The following is a 17,971-nucleotide window of genomic DNA, read 5'->3' as shown; positions in this document are numbered from 1 at the left end:
TGAATTCTTCCGTATCTTGAATGGAGACAACGACTGAACATCATAATGAAAAAATATGTTCATGACATTCGTCTAAGCCAGAGACAAATCGCAAGACCAGAGGTAGGTGTAAGCCGTCCTAGCATGGTCGACTGTGTAACAGAACGGCAAGCCGGTGGCTACGGGTAGCCGTTCCTAATGCCATGCAGTTACGGCACGCACCGTGATCGACTGTGGTTACACGAAGTAGATTTCCACGACTTGGCGCACTAGCTAACGCCACCAGAGGCAGTGATAGGCTCCTCGGTGATCGAAATCCTGCATTTTCAGGTAGACAGCAGCGATTTTGTAAGACAAATATGTCATAGAGCGTATACATTGCATGCCGAATTACTTAGGCTGCCGCAGTGTTTAGCCACGTAAAGCTCTTGATTAGTGTACCTCCTGCCGACCGTTCAGCCATCTCGTATATGCTAACAGCAGGTCGCCCTAATCTATTCGTAGGTTTCGTACCGGGTCGCTCGTGTAATATGACTTGGCTGCTGTACGCCTGACTTGGCTTTGGACGCTATCAACTGTTTCGTCGCGTAAGCTTACAAATGGCCGAAGAGCCCCCGAGGTATCCACAACCATCACTAGTGGAATCTAGGCCGCAACTTTCGAAGCAACTCTGAGTGATGTTGCAGAAACTGCTCCAGTTCATTCAATTTCTTTGACGGATCATTAGGTTGCTGATAGCTCGAGACGAGGAGGGTGATACTATGGAGTATAGTGCCAAGACCGCGCAGTGCACATGAAAGACGGTCCATGTCGGGAGGATGGTATCATCTCTCCAACCCAGAACAACTTGGAGAATCATCGCGTATGTTCAGTTGATGTTGTGGAGAGATGTCCAATGGTTCCGCCCATCAACAGCCTCGCAAGTGGCGTCCTGCAACTCGTCCCTCGCAACTTTGCGTCCCTTATCATCCAGGATATCGAGTCACAGTGCGAGCACACGGATTGACATTTGACGACTGGCAAAACCTTCTTTTCGTAATCTTCCTGGACGCGTGGGTATCGAATCGTATAATCATGGGGATGGATCAATTTAACCCTTTCCTCGTACCTGACCTTGCGAAAGACAACATGTGATAACTATTCTTGATATGACGCTGTGCATATTGTAATTCGAGGTACGGAAGCTGCCGTGCCTTCTGACCGATAGGATCCGTTATGATGGAGTGTGTATTTCGATCGTTGTCCTGTAGGTCGGAGGCATTAACCTGACAAAAACTGGCTATTGTATCCGAAGTTGGCACGTCCTCATCCTTTTGGAGACGAAACATAGCCCCTAGCTGGCAATATGAATACTCCTTTGATGGTTTCGAGGTAGCTGTAGGAGATTCTGGCGTGCTACTCGCGCGAGTCAAGGTTCTTTGTTGCGTTTATAGTAACAACAAGGGTTGGTCAGGTGCGCTAGCCAATCATCCTGACTGAAGGAGCTACTTTTATTCGCAAGTGCATTCGAGCGGTATTTTCCATTCTGCCATCAGCCGCGGTAGCCTTGAGCCAAGCTTGAATGTAGACATTCAGGCTGCCATGTAGGCGTGACTAAGGAAGTGAAGTCTAGACACCCGATTAACAGAAGAGACATAATTCTGAAAGGCACATGAGGCAGAAAGAAGCCTATTCCAGCAAGCTGAGGTCCCTTGTCCATCGCATCCCACAAGTTATGTTCGGCAACACTGGTAAGCCGGTGAGTCCAGGACATGGCTTCTAATATACCTGGGACCCTGTTGTTTCACACAGCTGGGTATATGGTAGTCAGAATACGATGAGGTCGTTTGTCTCTGGATCTGAGGGCGGTCCCAGATACACGTCAGCCCTATGTCATGCATGGCTAGGTGAAGGGTCAGGTACGGGCGGAGAGATGCGAGCCCGCTGAGCCTCCACGTGTTGTTTCAGCCATCAGTCGTCTCCTCCGTGTGGGGAGTGTGCACGTGCAGGGTCGTAAGAGCCGCAAACGCAAGGGTGACAGCCTTCGTGGGTCGAGGTCATTGCGCGTCGTCGCTGCCTGGGTGAGCTATTCTGGAGTTACACAACCCGACATTTCATCTCCCTGCATCTCGGTGTGGTCGTCTCCTGTCTTTCGGGATTGCAGTCTGACCACAGTCGTGTTTAGCGTGGGCATAAGTCGCGTAGTATTGAAGCCAGGGACCGGTCGTGCCTCTTTATTGCTGGGGATGAGCCAGGAGGACGAGCTATCGTTTCGTGGCACTGCGGGTTGGAGGTCCCGTGACCAGATGCTCGAATCTTTGAGGCTAGTGGTGAGCGTCGTTGATGTGACCGAGGATGGGGGCGGTGGATAGGTCGAGGACTGCTCACATCGCGACGCGTTTGTGACGAGGCTGGCCGGCTTGGTTCCGAGCGGAATTAAGCCCGACGACGCGGGGCGACAGCGGGGCAGCACATGGCATCGCGCCAGGCTACGGCCATCTCCGACGCTTACATACGGCCTGCACGCAAGAGTTGGGTAACAGTCACTCGTACATTGCTGTCGTTGCAAAATCCTCCATACCACAGATCATACGTATTTCCAATCCTTCATCCGGCTATGACTGCGCAAACCGCCGAAGGGCTCACGCCCGAACAGCTCACTTTCTTCAACGAGAACGGTTATCTACTGATACCGGATGCGCTGTCGCAAGAAACGGTCAAGCAGTTGCTGGAAGACACGAACAAGATGCTCAACGACTTTTCACTCGACGACCATCCCATGACCAAGTTCTCGACTGGTGGCGACGACGGCGCGGATCATGTTGGAGACAGCTACTTCTTGGAATCCGGCGATAAGGTACGATTCTTCTTCGAAGAGGGTACGTAACGCGTTCAGCAATCCAAAACAAGTATGCTGACATCTGAGCAGACGCCTTCGACGAGTCTGGCTCGCTGACGAAACCCAAACACCGCGCCATCAACAAGATCGGGCACTATCTTCACGAGCTGTCGCCCTCCTTCCGCAGTATGTCCCTTTCCGCCCGCAACGCCGCCATCGCTTCCTCCCTCGGCTTTCGCGACCCTCGTGTCCTGCAATCCATGGTCATCTGCAAACAGCCCGAGATAGGCGGCGCAGTGCCACCACACCAAGATAGCACCTTTTTGTACACGGATCCGCCGAGCGCGGTTGGATGGTGGTATGCGCTCGAGGATGCGACACAGGAGAATGGATGTCTGAGTTTCGCTGCTGGGAGTCATAAGCGTGCTGCCATTGAGAAGAGATTTGTAAGAACAGGAAACGGCACGGGGTTCATCGACAATGAGGGCGCCAGATTCCCCAAAAGCTTACAGCAGGAAACAAACGGCGAAAAGGAGTACGAGATGGTCGAGAAGGAGGAAAGGTACGACATGGGTGAGGTTAAGGCCGGCACTCTAGTGCTCATCCATGGTAATATCCTCCATAAATCGGAAAAGAACACTAGCAGCAAAAGCCGGAACATCTATACGTTCCACGTCATTGAAGGCGAGGAGAAGTACGACGAGAGGAACTGGTTGCAGCCACCTGAACAGGGATTTTCGAGATTGTCCAAGGGAACAGCAGCAGCGAATGGGACGGATACGAATAACAGACTCGCGAGGGACTGGTAACGACCATGTAGAATTCTAGGTAGATTGATCACGATTTGCTCTGGACGCATAATCCGATGCCGCCGAGTACAAAGGCCATGCCTATCCAGGTGTCTTTTTGTTGTTAGCCCATATCGCTTGTACAGATCAGGTCAGACAACGTACCTCGACTGATGACCTTCTTCTCTGCCCACCACTCTCCCAACACGGTGAACATGAACGCGAGAGAGTTCGTGATTGGCACCGTGAGACTCAATTCCGCCTTGCCTATCAATATGAAGAACCACACACTGCCGGTGACGTTCAACAATAGTGGTATCGCATATGCTGGCCTGCTCAAGACGCCAATTACGGCGTAGAGTACTCCCAGAACCTTCTTCTTCAGCCAGGAGTTGTTTGGATCGGTGAGGGCGGGGCGTTGGGGCGGCGTGTAGTTCCTGGGAAACGCGCATTAGCTCTGGACGCGTTCCGGACAGGCAAAAATAGACAAAAGACAGTAGATGACGAAGCTTGAGACTTACATGGCAGCTTTGCGCATGAATGGTGTTGTAAGTCCCCAGCATGCGCCAACCAGAAGGAAGCCCATGATCCAACGGAAGACTCCTGGCTGCGGCTCACTGGCGACGGGCGCGTCGGGATCCATTACACTGGTGTAAGGGGAGAATTGGGCAAGAGAATTGTGAGAACGAATACGAAAGTGTGAACGTCAATTCGATCCTTGCTGCGCTGATGCAGCCGTCATACTAGAGACCCGCGAGCTACGCATGTCCGGGGCTGACCCACAGCTGTTCGTACGACGCGCTAAACCGCCCGTGCGCACCTGGGCAAGCCTCAACACCACGCTGCCATCGTGAACGCGTTCTGCATGGCACCACCTCCATCACCACCGCGGCAACCGGCGCTGACTAGTCACTCAAGATGTACAAATCGTTTCAGAATACGATGACGAGTCTCTGCATCGGTAGTATGCCACGGATCAAACCAGACACGTGAGACTAAAGACAATGCCGTCACAATCTGTTAAGAACAAAAGCGAGGCCTAACATCGTTGTCGCACATTGAAACACTATCATTTCGATCCTATGATCAGTTTCAGATCGTTTCCAGACCTGGTGAAGTTGGAAGGTCCACGCACTGAATCTTTGCGGCCTCCAACGTGCAAGCCCCGGATTGCACATCAGATTGACTGTGCTGCAGATCTCACGTTGTTACGCTCAACTACCTTTGATCCAAGGTCCTGGTTCCTGCACTAGCTACATCCTGACCGATTGGAAATCCCCTTTCCTGCATCTGTTTTTGGCCATCGATCCACTTCTCGGAATCTGCAGACCTGATTCGAAATCGATGAGTCGAAAACGTCTGCGATATCTGTCTTTGCCGGTTCCCAGGCTTTCGGTAACTGAAGTGGCGAAAGCGTCTTGTCGCATTGAAGATTTCGTAATCCACGTGGTCTACTCAACAATCTAAGCTGCGACCTCACCCTCATGAAGTGCTCAGGCGCCCTTCCGACTTCTCCCTTTGAAACAACCCTCAGGTCGCTACCTCTCACTCATATGCAGGTCGAGCTTCGGTATACACAAAGAAACCGCGACAAAGAACGTCATCTACAACCCGATTGTCGTATCACGGGTACCTGCGGCGTGGGCAACGCACCTAGGGAGAACACCCAAAAATTGGTAGATGGCTGCATGAGCATGCACATATTATCTTTACGACATGTTCAATTACCCTAGTCGCGGGCTCGAGAAGTTTCGTGGCACGGGTGGTGCGAACGCCTCAAAGCTACCTGAAACCAAAGGGTTGGGGCTTGGTCCCCACATGCCAACCCCGGGTCAACCTAATTCGACCTACTACGCTAAGTATAGATGGAATGTACACCAAGTAGGAAATGGCCGGTAAGGTATTTTGCCATATTTGGATGCAGTATTATGTCTCTCTAGTCCGGTTTGTTTAGCATGTTTGTTACGGTTCATCATTGGCACGTTACAGAAGTAGTTCGTGCAGGTCTGTAATCACCACAGCGTATCTATCAGTCAGGTACAAGTACCGTGTTACTTATTACTTTTACTCACCACCACATCTCCTTCATCCTCCAACGCCACTCATTTGCCTATCCATTGCTAGTCAACACGATCAAACACGCTACAACAATACTTTCTCTCATCGCTATAACATCAACGCTCTATCGACAATATGCCAACACGACCGATCAGCGACAAAGAGGTCGAAGTAGTCGACCTGGGCCACTTATTCGAACAATATGTCGAGACAGACTTGCTCAACCAGTTCAACAACTGCACGCCTAAGCAATCCAGTTCAGATAGCTTGACACATCATTTCGAATCGTCTTTGCCAAACAACAGCGAATGCTTTGGCCCTGAGCCTATACTCGATCGGGAAACGCAGGCTGCTTGGCACAAGGCTCTCGAAAAGTACGCACAAAACGCAACCTCGTTTCGATCTGCTGATCCTGCCTCCTCTTTCTATGTTACATCATCTTCCGGCATTGATTCTCGCAGCGACTCCGAGTTGCTAAGTTTCGAAGATCTCTTTGAGCTGAAGACAAATCACTCAAGGTCCACCTCTCAGCCTCCTACATCTCGACCCCACCCTTCTGGACGATCTGTCAAGAAGGCTCTATCCTCTCACGGTCAACCTAAGTATCGCGGCATTACCAAATCTACGAAGAGATCACATCCTTCAGTCTCGACAAAGATGATGCAATCATCTCATTTCCAATCGTCCATCGCGAATGCCTGGACTCGCAAGACGGACATCCCAACTGAATCTTTTACGAGAGCCTCGTCACATGGTATCGCTTCGCCCCCGCTTTCATCCAATCTGGGTCAGCAAGAAAGCAACAATGGGAGTGTTGTCCAGAATCACCACCAGGCTTACACTAACGACTATTCGAGCCTACCAAACGACAGGTCAAACTTTACGAACTACCAATTGACTCCATCCGCATCGCCAGCAATGAAGAATTCCAGCAAATCCGACAGCGGCTTCAACGATAACATGGGACTTGCCTATCGCTCTTCTAGCGGATCGAGTGCGGCTCTCTCAGCCTTGCAGACCCCGCCCTCCTCTCTCCAATTACCCGTGACAACATGGGACACCGACACCTCGCCAGCTCTGGACCTTAGTTTCTCAGCCTCATGTGACACTAGCAACGGCCTTGAGACAGCAGGTTGGTGGAATGAGAACGTTCACATCGTTCAGCCGCCATACTCTACCAGCTTCAATCAAAGCAATATGCGATCTACGAGCCAGGACGTGAGATTAGAAGGATTAGGAATCTCTTACGACTCAGCCGCATTTGATTTCGGCACTCCGAACGATAGCTATTCGACCCCCAGTGCCTCAGCCTCGTTCGATATGGCAAGCTGTGGAGCCATGTACAACAGACCATCACACCATTACGCGCAGCCCCAAGTGCTGCCCACCAGCCAATCAGTCTCGCGTTCTCCCTCACCGGGCGTCGAGCCACGCTTTCACCGTTCCAAATCATCAAGCCATCACCGCTCCAGCCAATCGTCAAGACGCAAATCCAGCCATTCTTCCCATCAGTCCTCACGGCAAACGAGCGCGAGCAGTGGCGGTGTCGGCTTCGTGAACTTCACGTCAGACGACAGCCGCAAGATCCTTACGGGCGTCGCGCCTAGCGGTTCCAGCAAGACCAAAGCACGACGGGAGAAGGAAGCTGCGGATAAGCGCAGGAAGCTTAGTCGAGCGGCTATGAAGGCTGTTATAGAGGCTGGTGGTGATATCGATAGTCTGAGGAGATTGGAGAGGGAGGGGTTGCTGGTCATGGAAGGGTGATTGGCATTGTGTCTAATGACTTTCGGAGTTTCTGTTCATGTTGGGTTTCTTCCTTCGCTCGCTTTATACAGGGCCGATGTTTTACATATACGTTTTTAGATGAGGGTAATATGTCTTCACTGCACAATGAGTAATGTATGATTGACTATCTTTACGATTCTCTTGGGCGTGCGCGATCTATGTGCGCTCCGTGAGTGCTGTTGCCAGAATACTTCTGACAAGTGACTACATGTTACAGCGCAATGATTGCTGCTGCTGCACGTTGACAAGTCGGCAGATACAACCCGTCAGGGCGCGTAGACCCGCCGCTTGAGCGGCATGACATGCCGATGTCTTTTACTTCTGAATGTTTTTGGATGCCTCAAACTTCGTCTAGCCTCAGCCGGCAGCCTCCACCTCCAGACGTCCAAGCACAGCTTCTACGACACCCTTGGCGCCAATTCCCCTCTCCACACCACCTAGACTTTGCTCTTCTGCCTCAAGCTCAACCGCACCGTCGTATACCTTGACGATCATATCCTCATCCACCTTCGCGCCACATGCTACTAATCCCTTGATCAATGTGCTGACCCTGGTAATCTCCCGCACAACAGGTGGCTCGATCTCGTCGTTCTGGCTGGAGTACAGCGTCTCGGTCACACTTTCGTCTAGCCTGTTGATACCCATCTCCTTCGGGTCCGCATTCGTTGCGATATGTTTGCTGATGAAGATGTATCCGTTGACACCAAGTACAATGTCGATCTCGCCTGCCGCGGTGTTCAGCGTGAACACTTGCCGTCTACTCCTCACTACACCACCCTTGCGACTCAGTATGCCACCCCCTGCGCCACTTAGACTAGTGAACAAGCCATTCCGCAATTTTCCGTATTTGAGCGATCGCGTATGGAGGGATGCGGTGCCGTCTTGGTGCAGACTCTGCACTTCGGCGACGAGCAAATCGCCTTCTTGGAAGAATGTCCGGATGTTCAGTTCGTCTACCGTCGTCCTGCGTCGCAAAACTCCACCGGGCAAGTTTATACTTGACAAAGGCAGATTTGCATGCATTGGCGCTGCGATGTCCACATTCCACTTCTTCGTTCCAACCGTCATTATGCGTCCTACGACCAAGTCGCCTATCTCGGGTTGGTATCGGGCGCGCAACGGTTGAACAGAGAGCAGTTTGTTGGTCTTGTGCAGGGTACCCGCGACGGTCGATATTATCGTGGTGGAGGAGGGAGGGAGGCTTGGGATGTAAGTGCCGTGGCCGCGCATCCATTGAGGGTCCGAGGTTATGTGTTCGCCGGGTGTTACTATCGATTTCGAGCCAGAAGTCGCGAAGTCATCGTCTTCCATTTCCACATCGGAGTCGTCGTATTCGTCTTTCGCATCGCGCCGTGGTGGGAGAGGTGCGCTAGGTGGGAGTATGGAGATTGGCATGGTGAAGATACGCCTGTGCGGACGGCGCGTTCTGTCTCGCGGGTGTAAAGTATGTGATCGATCGATGCGTTGCAGTCAGTTGTTTTGACTCAGTCGAGGCTGCGTTCGTGTGATATCGCGGGGGTGTTGGTGATGTTGTCTACTGCGAAGAGCTTCCGAAATTTTGGCGGGGATTGAAGCTTCCCCGATAATCCCTGCGGAGCTTTCCGGATGAGGCCTAGTCTTGACGCGTCTACTCATGGCAGTCGCGACAGGTCCGACCCGACGTCATCCATCAACAATCGAATCTCGCTACCACTCCCTCTCGATCATCGTTGTATCGCTACTCTCAACTGGGAGTCCGCACATAAGGATTATGGCACCAACAACACCATCCCCGGCCGTGTCTAGCTTCAACGAGCCCTTCATCTCAGCCCTGGATGCTGCGGCGCCGGCCAATGCGAACGATGACCCAAGTTACTATGCCCGATATCCGCGGTCCCTGATCACCACCTCTCATCTCGACGCTTTCATGACGGGAACTGGATCTGCAATCTACGACTCATTAGTGCCTCTTCTCGAGTCTACTAGCCGCGAGCTTATTCTGGTCACCTGCTTCTGGGCTAGATCGACCACTCTGGGAACACTGAACGAAGTCTTGAGAAGACTGTCCGACAAGGCTGTCAGGAGAGGGACGGACAAAATTAGAGTTCGACTCTGCTTTTCTTCCAGTTCGGTCTTTCAGAAGCTGTTCCATAAACAAGCCACTTCAGGACAGACATATCCGCCTTCAGTATGGGTTAAGAAGTTGGGCTTACCTGACCCGTCTGAACTCAACGGACTGGACCTCGAGATCAAGTCCATATTCATACTACCATTCAGTGTCATGCACCCCAAGTTCATTATCGTCGATCGGAAGACGGCAGTGTTACCAAGTTGCAATATCAGCTGGGAAGAATGGTTCGAGGGTGCCGTCACCCTTACTGGACCTGTTGTCGAACAGTTCCTCAAATTCTATCGCACATTCTGGGAACGGCGAGAGGATGCTCCGACTAGTCTTGACGTTCCCGACAGCGCTACGGTAAAGCTTCACGGTGCGCTGAAATCGTCTGCACTACTGTCGGCTCGCAGTATACATACCATCTTCCTTCCCAGCCCACACCGTCGTAATCCACGCTTTAGTTTCATTGGAGCTCAAGACACTCTTCGGGCTCCGCCAACGCCTCTGAACGTCTTCATACTCACACTCTTCGCAAAGGCCGAGAGAAGCATTCGTATTCAAACGCCAAACGTCACCGCACCGCCTGTTTTGTCCGCGATACTGAGAGCGCTTGCCCGCGGTATCGATGTACGCATTCTGACCTCCGAACGTCTCATGATACTCGAGCAGTTGGTCACAGCAGGTACCACAACATCACGCTGCATCAAGAAGCTCATCAAACGCTATCAACAGCTAACTCGTGATGGCGGCAATCCGAATGATGAGGAAGCAGCTATGGCGACTCCTAAGCCCGGTCGCCTACACATATCATACTTCGAGCCGATCGGCGGGCCTAAGAAGAGAGGCAACGAGGCCGAGGAGCCTCAACAGTCGCATCTCAAGATGACCATTGTAGACGATGAAGTCCTCGTTCTAGGCTCTGGAAACCTTGACCGGGCGAGTTGGTTCACAAGTCAAGAGCTGGGTGTTGCCTTCTTCGACAAAGAAGTGGTTAAGAAGGTTGGGAATGCGGTTGACGAAGGTACACAAGGAAGAAGCAAAGTGGTGTTTGATAGTGAGGGCTAGCATGTATCGTGTAAGACGGGCGCTGCCTAGTGCACTGGGCTAAGAGTATAGCAGTGGCATCAACGCTCTGTTCTGTTAACCGTCAAAACTTCTTCCCATGATACAAATTGACTGTAGAAACACCCAGCCAACTGTCCTATCCCCCTCACGATCTCCGAGCTTACGAAGTTGACACGCTCTTTCCAAGACTACCGCTCCAGACCAACGTCCCTCAAGAATCTCATCATTGTCCTTCTCGTCCATACGGTCAATTTAATCCTTAATTCCGACGAGATTCGCAAAGCATGCCGCAATCCTTTCAGCGCACCCATTGGGACAGGCATTGGTGCTGGGACTAGCGTCTCCATCGGTTGAATACTCTCCGCAGTCCAAACCACGAATCTTGACTGTAAGCTTCCGAGTGCTGAGATATGTACGACAGCCTTCGAAGTGATCTTCGATTACTGTTCTGGTTATACAGTAGTCCCAACCGCTGTTGTCCCTATCGCGCATTGAGAAAGGGAGTGTAATGTTCACTGTGAGCTCTTTCAAGGCGGGAAACTCTGGCTGCCAGACGGCGGCCGGGTTCACGTTCCCCTGAAGCTCCGACGGTGTTCGACGCAACCTGAATCTCTTCTCGCTCTCGAGAAGGACATCCCATACGTACGGCAATATGTGCTTGTCACTCTTGAAAACAGAGTTCCCTTGGTACAGCAGTTTGTACTCCTCGTGACGATCTGGCCATCTCAACCTTTTGTCCACGAAGATCTCAATGCTTAAGTTCCGAACATGTTCCGCGAGAGATAGGGACGGTCGTGGGTATCGTAAGCCAGTCCACTCGGGTTGGATCTTTGGGCCTTAGTAGCCCCACAATCTATCACTCAGTTCGCCCACTCTTCTCCCTCAGATCATCAAAACTTTGGCACCTCCAAGGCCTGCATATTATTCAGCGTCTTGCCCCGTTTGTACAGAGTACACTCGCATCAAGATAAGCGGCCTGGTATGCACGACAATTTCGGATCCCGGAAGGGCCCGCATCCGAAGAGCCATGAGCCTCTTCTAGTCCGATGAACGGGTGCCACAGCTTGATTGGCCAAAGCACGCACACAGAATCAATGAAACATGATGAAATGTTGAGAAGTGGCGCTCGACGGGCACTAAACCTGTGCTGGCGCCTTGTTACTTCTCGTATACCGTATTGCACAGCAACCCAATGACAGGGCAAGGGGTCAGTGGCGAGAGATGCGCATCTGAAGGTATACAGCGTCGGTATTTGAGACATCCCGTACTCCGGGCTGCAGAACTGGTTGGTGTTTGCATGTGTCAAGCCCCGGCCCTCATCACGTCTGCAGTCTTTAAGTAGGTTGCCTCTGCCCCCATTCAAAAGCAACTCGGAGCAATGGATACCAACATCACCACCACTCCCGGGACGCCGGACTCCGCAACTATGAAGTTGCTCACATATGTTAAAATAACATATACTCTACAGACAGCCGCTATAGCTGCTCTAGTCTTTGTGTTGTTCACATTCGCTCCGAAACTAAAGCAACAGTTTCAGCTCGCAAAGATCCCCGCGCTCTCTAAATCTAAAGACGCGCGCACGGGCTTACTGAAGTCTGTAAAGGAAATTTATATTGAGGGATATAAAAAAGTATAACTACCGACTTAGCTAGTGGAGTATGTAAACTGACTTAGGAACAGTTCAAAGATGGCGTCTACTACATGGCAACCTCAGATGGTCAGTAGTTCTGATAGAATACACAGTACGCTTGAGTGCTAATAGCATTTAGGGGAGGAGGCTGTGGTCATACCCCCAAGCTTAATGCCAGAGTTGAGAGCTTTGCCAGATGATTTTCTCAGCTTCCCAAAGGCAGTCGTGAGAGTAAGTATTCAAATTTTTCATCTGTAGTACTTGATCTGAAGAGACTAATGGCCTACCGACTATCTCTGGGTTTGATTGCTGAGCTTTGCTGACTGTGTTCTAGATAATGGCGGAGGAGTACACCAAGTTTAGCCTTGACCTCCCAGTCGCAGCACACATTGTAAAATCGGACCTTACACCGGCACTCGGTATGTGTGTGCTGTTTCATGTAGGTCAACTTTACTGACACGTTGTAGCCCGATTGAATGCCATAATATTTAGTGAAGTCCAGGCAGCTATGAGGCAACACCTGCCTCCCTGCGACGACTGGACCGAAGTATGCATCAACAGCCAGCTAATGAAGATTATTGCCCAAGTTTCTGGTCGTATATTTGTGGGGCCTGCGCTTTCCCAGGACCCAGACTACCTAGACATCAGGTGTACTTTCACTAAGGTTCTTGGGGACGCAGTTACAGCTGTTAAGAGAATGCGCCCGTGGCTACGACCTTTCTTAGCTTCTGGACTACCTGAGATTAAGAAGCTAAGAGCTATTGAGAAACGAGCAGCGAAACACTTAGAGCCTATCGTTCGCGAGCGGATAGAAGCCGAGAAGAACGACCCCAACTGGCAAAAGCCAGAAGACCTAATGCAATGGCTTCTCACCCGCACTTCCCAGCAGGGTCACGCCGTCACAGTAGAAAGCGCAGCAACGTTACAACTAGGCTTAATCTTCGCCGCAGTTCACACCACCACCCTGAGCGCCACAAACATCGTCTATTCGTTAGCGTCCACACCCGAGTACATCCAACCTCTCCGCGAAGAGATCGCTTCCGCCATAGCGGACAACGGCGGCGAATTCACCTCACGTGCACTGCAACAAATGGTCAAGCTCGACAGCTACATGAAAGAAGCAGTTCGCGTGAACCCTCCCAGCATGTGTAAGCTGATCCTATCCATTCCTCCCTAAGCTATCACAAATCTAACACAATCAACCCCTACAGCATCCTTTAACCGCCGCGTCCTCAAAGATATCACTCTCTCCAACGGCCAACGCATCCCCAAGGGCGTCATGCTCGAAGTTCCCTCCTATGCCGTCTACATGGACGCAGCGAACTACCCCTCGCCCTCCACGTTTAATCCGTTCCGGCACTCTAATCTGCGCGCTAGCGGTAGCTCTATAGACAACGCGCGCTCGCAATTCGTGTCTGCGAATGAAACAAATCTGTCGTTTGGCTACGGCCGCCACGCGTGTCCTGGCCGCTTCTTCGCAACGAATGAAATTAAACTCGTGCTGACGCGCTTAATCCTCGATTACGATATCAAGATGCCCTTGGGGCGGATAGAGCGCTGGGAGCAATTGGCGGTTGGAAGGACTATGATGCCGGATCCGACGAAGTCGATTATGTTGAAGCGTGTGGCTGTGTAGAGTAGGTAGGCTGCAGTCTATTTAGAGCCCGAAGGTAATGGTCCTTGGTTTAGGGAGTTTTAGATAGATAATTTTACACAGGTTGTTTTCTGTTTAGAAACTAGACACACAGAAACTTGTTGTCACACATTAATACATCTGATTGGGGGAACATTCTAATACGCCTTCCGGTCTTGTGCATCCTTTACATCCAACCCCCAATATTCATAAACTTGAACTTAAATCATCCCATACCCTTTCACTTCCCGAACACATCAAAACTCGCGCCTTCATACGCCGCTACAATCGGTTTCATACATTTATACTCGGTCGGATTACCACGTTCCGGTTTGGGTTTAGTTGCAACTCCGTAAGTTTTTCGGTCAGGATCGGGCAGAGAAAGAGGGAATGCATTGGCGGGCTTTGATGCTTCGGGTGCAGTAGTCGATGAATTAGCGGGTTCGGATTTGTCGACGGATTCTGCTGGCTCGGGCAGAGTAGGTGGTGTGTCGATGTATTTGCTCTTGATAAAGGCGAGGAAGGCGACAAAGATCGAAGACATTTTGATTATTCGGGATGTTAAAAAATGTGCGAGTGATCGGTTTGTTAAATTTTTGGAGAACAGCGTGTGGTCTATAGTAAAAGAAACTACGCTGAAGAACTTTAGATTTACTTTGGCTCAGAAGTCGTTGGAATATGTGTTTGTTGAATAAGGCTTCATGGCTTGGAACGTGCAAAACTTAACATTTCTTCACGTTACATTTGATGTAATTCGTAGCCTCTTCGGAAGCGAATGTGGTGGTGGCTGTGCTGTTGTGTGGCGGACAGGGCTGTTAGGCAGTCACCTCCTCCCGACAAATTCGTATATCAGCGCAGCCTCACTGTATATCAGGCACCAGTATTGCTTGCACCGCCTCCTCCACCACCGCTCGTCGCACCACCATCCCCTCGGCCGCTATCTGCTCCGTATGCACCTCCTCCACCAACTCCTCCACTTGACGCCACATTATCCCCTCCGGTGTCTCCCATTTCCGCGTATGTCATTCCCACACTGCCATTACTGCATGGTGCTGTAGTAGTGCTTTGAGTGGTGAGGTTATTTCGGATATTGGCGTTCGCTTTGCTAGGGGAGAAACCGAGGTATGAACACGCCCTGGTGTGCGAAGGGTTGAGTTGGGTGGATGTGTTACTCGTGGTGGTTGATAAACATGGGGGCTGTGTAGAGACTAACTGTGTGTAAGTGACGTAGCGCGAAGCGAAATGATTGACGCCCATGTTATTTGAGGATGGGTGGAGCATGGATGTTACTGTGATGAGCTTGCAGCACGACATAGACTGTGTTCTGTGCTTGCTAGAGGAATTATTTGACTGTACATATAGTGTAAACGTGATCCACATCAAGCGTAGGCAGTCATTGTCTAACCTTGTCCCAGACTATATAGTTGTCGTGAAGTCGCCGAAAGAATTGCACTGGACGTAGCTTTAGATATTGAATGGGCACAGGTTTTCGCATCCTCAATGAAATGCATCAAAGGTGAATTACTCTCCCGAAACCAGGCTTGTCGCAAGCAGGCTGAGCCGCAACCCTATGGGGACGTTATACTGAACTCGCATCAAGAACACTGCCATAAGCGGTTTCCACCCCAGTATAATCTTCCACTCGATGTTGTCGGACACGTCCTCGCTGTTTTGTCGAAGTGCGGAGGACTCTTCAGGTACGGGCTCTGTCACTGACGGTATTAGAGATGTTTCGCAGATTTGCAGCCAAGCATCATCAAGCTCAATGCTGTCGAAATATTTACCCATTCGTGAAATCAATGTGACCGCTCGCTTGTGACCTACGTTAACATTGGATCTTAAATTTGTTATTTCGTGAATGTAATATCCCTCGTCACATACTCTTCGATGTGTCGCGTCCATTCCCATTGCGCTTCATCCTCCTCCTACGTTTCACACATCACAAAGCCCGATCGATCAAACGTGACTACGCCGTCAAACGGAAGATGCACGGGTTCTCCTCGGCGCGATAAATTGTAGTCCTCGAAAGACGAGATCCTGCACGCTGCCGCGCTATTCTCAGCAGCAAGCCTGATGATTGATGCATCCTCACCTGACAAGTATCTTACTTTGAGATGAACTAGTCCCATGAAACCAGCACGATCTTCTCTTGACATTGTTCGTAGTATGTGCCAGTCAAAGTTCCCCAGACGAGTCTGGAAAGTGATACGACGGAGCTGAGGCCGTATATTCCTGGGATGCTTAGCCAGTATCGAGTCTGTAAATGCTGTCGAGTTGGAGAACTGCATGATGAACCTGTTCTCTTGATAGAATACAGATTTGGCCATCTCAGCGATGTCTGGTGTCATCCTGAGGTATGGGAGAAGCTCTCTTCGCGTTACAGTGTTGATGTTTGATGGCCAGATTGGAGAGGGAAACAGGAGGTTATAACGAAGTATCTCGAGCTTCAGTTCGGTCGGTAACTTGCTCCAGCCCCTTGCAAATCCTGGGGTTGCGAGGCCAGCGGGAGAGATCGTAATTTTGCTGTCGCATCAAATACGAATCGGTTTATACGCGTGTATTTGCATCGAGCAGGGTGCTGATATGTTCAATGGCTGGAACGAGTACACTGCGAAACTGGCTTGTCTGGGTATTTCCATAGGCCAGTGGATTCGGATGACTTCTGCAAATTTCTCCTCTTGTCCTGAAGTCCTTCTCTGTGCGCTCACTGAGGTTGTCTCTGGGTTTGTAGCGGACATAGCTCTTACAGTCTGTGCACCTAGTCTTGAAGAAATACTGCGGAAATCTGACTGCTTTTAAGACGTTTTCCAAAGACTCGAGTAGCCTAAGGAACAAGGGCTGAGGTTGGTGGTATAACTTCATTTTTTTTTTACGACTCGGACTTATACTGGTATCTATTCGCTGTGAAGCTGACCACTAACAATGAATGCAGTAGAATTCACAGTGCACGAACTGCGTAGCTCTCGACATCCAGACTGTGAATTTTATGCGCTGATACCAAGTCCGTTCGTAGTATGGCGCCTCAATTCTGTGATGACTGGAGGCTTCAAGTCGATGATGAAATCTGGAGCATTCTTTTGGAACCTTGGGATATTTCGAGGTTGGTCATGTTGAGAGGGCGTCCGCATACGATGCAGCTCCATCGGGCACTGCCGCAGCTCTAAATCCTGGTCATCTCAGTCGTCGTAGTCATCGCATTTCAGGCAAGATATATTCTCCTTGGCTGCCGGCTATCCTCGAGTCCGTGGCTGTAGGTGAGTAACAATTTGTACTTACGCTCTAGGGGTTAGAGCTATTCCTGACGATGGCTTGGAAGATATGTTTCGCGTTCTAGAGTACTCGGAAGCTGGAGTTGTGTAGGTGATACATCAAGCTCTGCGAGTGAAGCCCTAGTTACATATTCCTCATTGCGGTTCTGCCTAATCACTTGCAAGGCTCCAAACTTTTAGTGAACTGCTTCTTCGCCGTTAGCAGACTGGAGTACCTCAGCCTCTCACAGCCCACGCAAACCAAGGCATAGACCCACAAACTACCCCGTCAACTTCCCTTTGCCTCACAAAAACACAACTCATGGATGCGCTTTATTCCCATCTCAGCCTGACGCTGTCGCGTGCGCACGCTTTAGGAAGTGCAGCGCCGCAAGATTGCTCACCTCAATCTGCCTCATCTACGACTACACTCGGTCTATCCCAAGTATCGCCTCTCTGCATTCGCACACCAGTGCGGATGCTTGCAGAACCATGGCTCTGGATCACTGCACCCTCAGCGTTGAAGGTGGTCGATACTGATACAAAGGGCGTGACAGAGCTAGCCTGCACCAATGCTGTATACGTCCGACCTCACCACCATCTTCGTTTATCTCCTGAGATTTCTGGTCTTGCAAAGGAAATATTCTACTGCCATAATACCTTCTGCATACGGCGCGACCCGGTGTCGAGACCTTCGGACCGCCCTCTGTTTCCAATCGCTAGCGAGTTGATCCGGTAGATTTTGGTAGAGGTCTACATGGGTTTATATAGCGACTGGGACAATGTCAATCATCTCCGAGGGGAACCAGGGACTTTCGAACTTACGATACGTCAGCATCGTGGTCAATTGGCATGGATCTAGGTGGAGTCCT

The 17,971-nt window shown here is 50.7% G+C and overlaps 5 protein-coding genes across 5 annotated transcripts; 4 read left to right on the top strand and 1 right to left on the bottom strand.

Annotated features, from left to right (window-relative positions):
* Positions 1 to 2,575: 2,575 nt before the first annotated feature.
* Positions 2,576 to 3,944, top strand: BKA58DRAFT_399815 (phytanoyl-CoA dioxygenase family protein; the record flags this gene model as incomplete). The annotated part of the gene is made up of 3 exons (XM_046171563.1): positions 2,576 to 2,837; positions 2,888 to 3,602; positions 3,737 to 3,944. 3 exons carry the CDS (start codon positions 2,576 to 2,578, stop codon positions 3,942 to 3,944), a joined length of 1,185 nt encoding a protein of 394 aa, XP_046027602.1.
* Positions 3,945 to 5,778: 1,834 nt separating this feature from the next.
* Positions 5,779 to 7,497, top strand: BKA58DRAFT_454603 (uncharacterized protein; the record flags this gene model as incomplete). Its single annotated transcript, XM_046174517.1, has 1 exon — positions 5,779 to 7,497. One exon carries the CDS (start codon positions 5,779 to 5,781, stop codon positions 7,405 to 7,407), a length of 1,629 nt encoding a protein of 542 aa, XP_046027601.1. The 3' UTR covers positions 7,408 to 7,497.
* A 14-nt stretch (positions 7,498 to 7,511) lies between these two features.
* On the bottom strand, positions 7,512 to 8,958 carry BKA58DRAFT_380169 (exosome component 2). Its single transcript, XM_046169880.1, has one exon. It carries the CDS (start codon positions 8,821 to 8,823, stop codon positions 7,786 to 7,788), a length of 1,038 nt encoding a protein of 345 aa, XP_046027600.1. The 5' UTR covers positions 8,824 to 8,958; the 3' UTR covers positions 7,512 to 7,785.
* A 134-nt stretch (positions 8,959 to 9,092) lies between these two features.
* Positions 9,093 to 10,975, top strand: BKA58DRAFT_380168 (uncharacterized protein). Its single transcript, XM_046169879.1, has one exon. The coding sequence runs from the start codon at positions 9,179 to 9,181 to the stop codon at positions 10,586 to 10,588; it is 1,410 nt and encodes a 469-aa protein (XP_046027599.1). The 5' UTR covers positions 9,093 to 9,178; the 3' UTR covers positions 10,589 to 10,975.
* A 1,039-nt stretch (positions 10,976 to 12,014) lies between these two features.
* On the top strand, positions 12,015 to 13,969 carry BKA58DRAFT_428063 (cytochrome P450 monooxygenase-like protein; the record flags this gene model as incomplete). The annotated part of the gene is made up of 6 exons (XM_046173006.1): positions 12,015 to 12,218; positions 12,269 to 12,305; positions 12,358 to 12,449; positions 12,553 to 12,637; positions 12,686 to 13,366; positions 13,430 to 13,969. 6 exons carry the CDS (start codon positions 12,015 to 12,017, stop codon positions 13,852 to 13,854), a joined length of 1,524 nt encoding a protein of 507 aa, XP_046027598.1. The 3' UTR covers positions 13,855 to 13,969.
* Between the last annotated feature and the right edge of the window lie 4,002 nt (positions 13,970 to 17,971).

This window comes from Alternaria rosae (genome assembly GCF_020736505.1).
Source record: "Alternaria rosae strain MPI-PUGE-AT-0040 chromosome Unknown BKA58scaffold_3, whole genome shotgun sequence".
NCBI lineage: Eukaryota > Fungi > Ascomycota > Dothideomycetes > Pleosporales > Pleosporaceae > Alternaria > Alternaria rosae.
The sequence above is the reverse complement of the archived record's forward strand: the minus strand, read 5'-3'. Positions and strand labels throughout refer to the sequence as shown.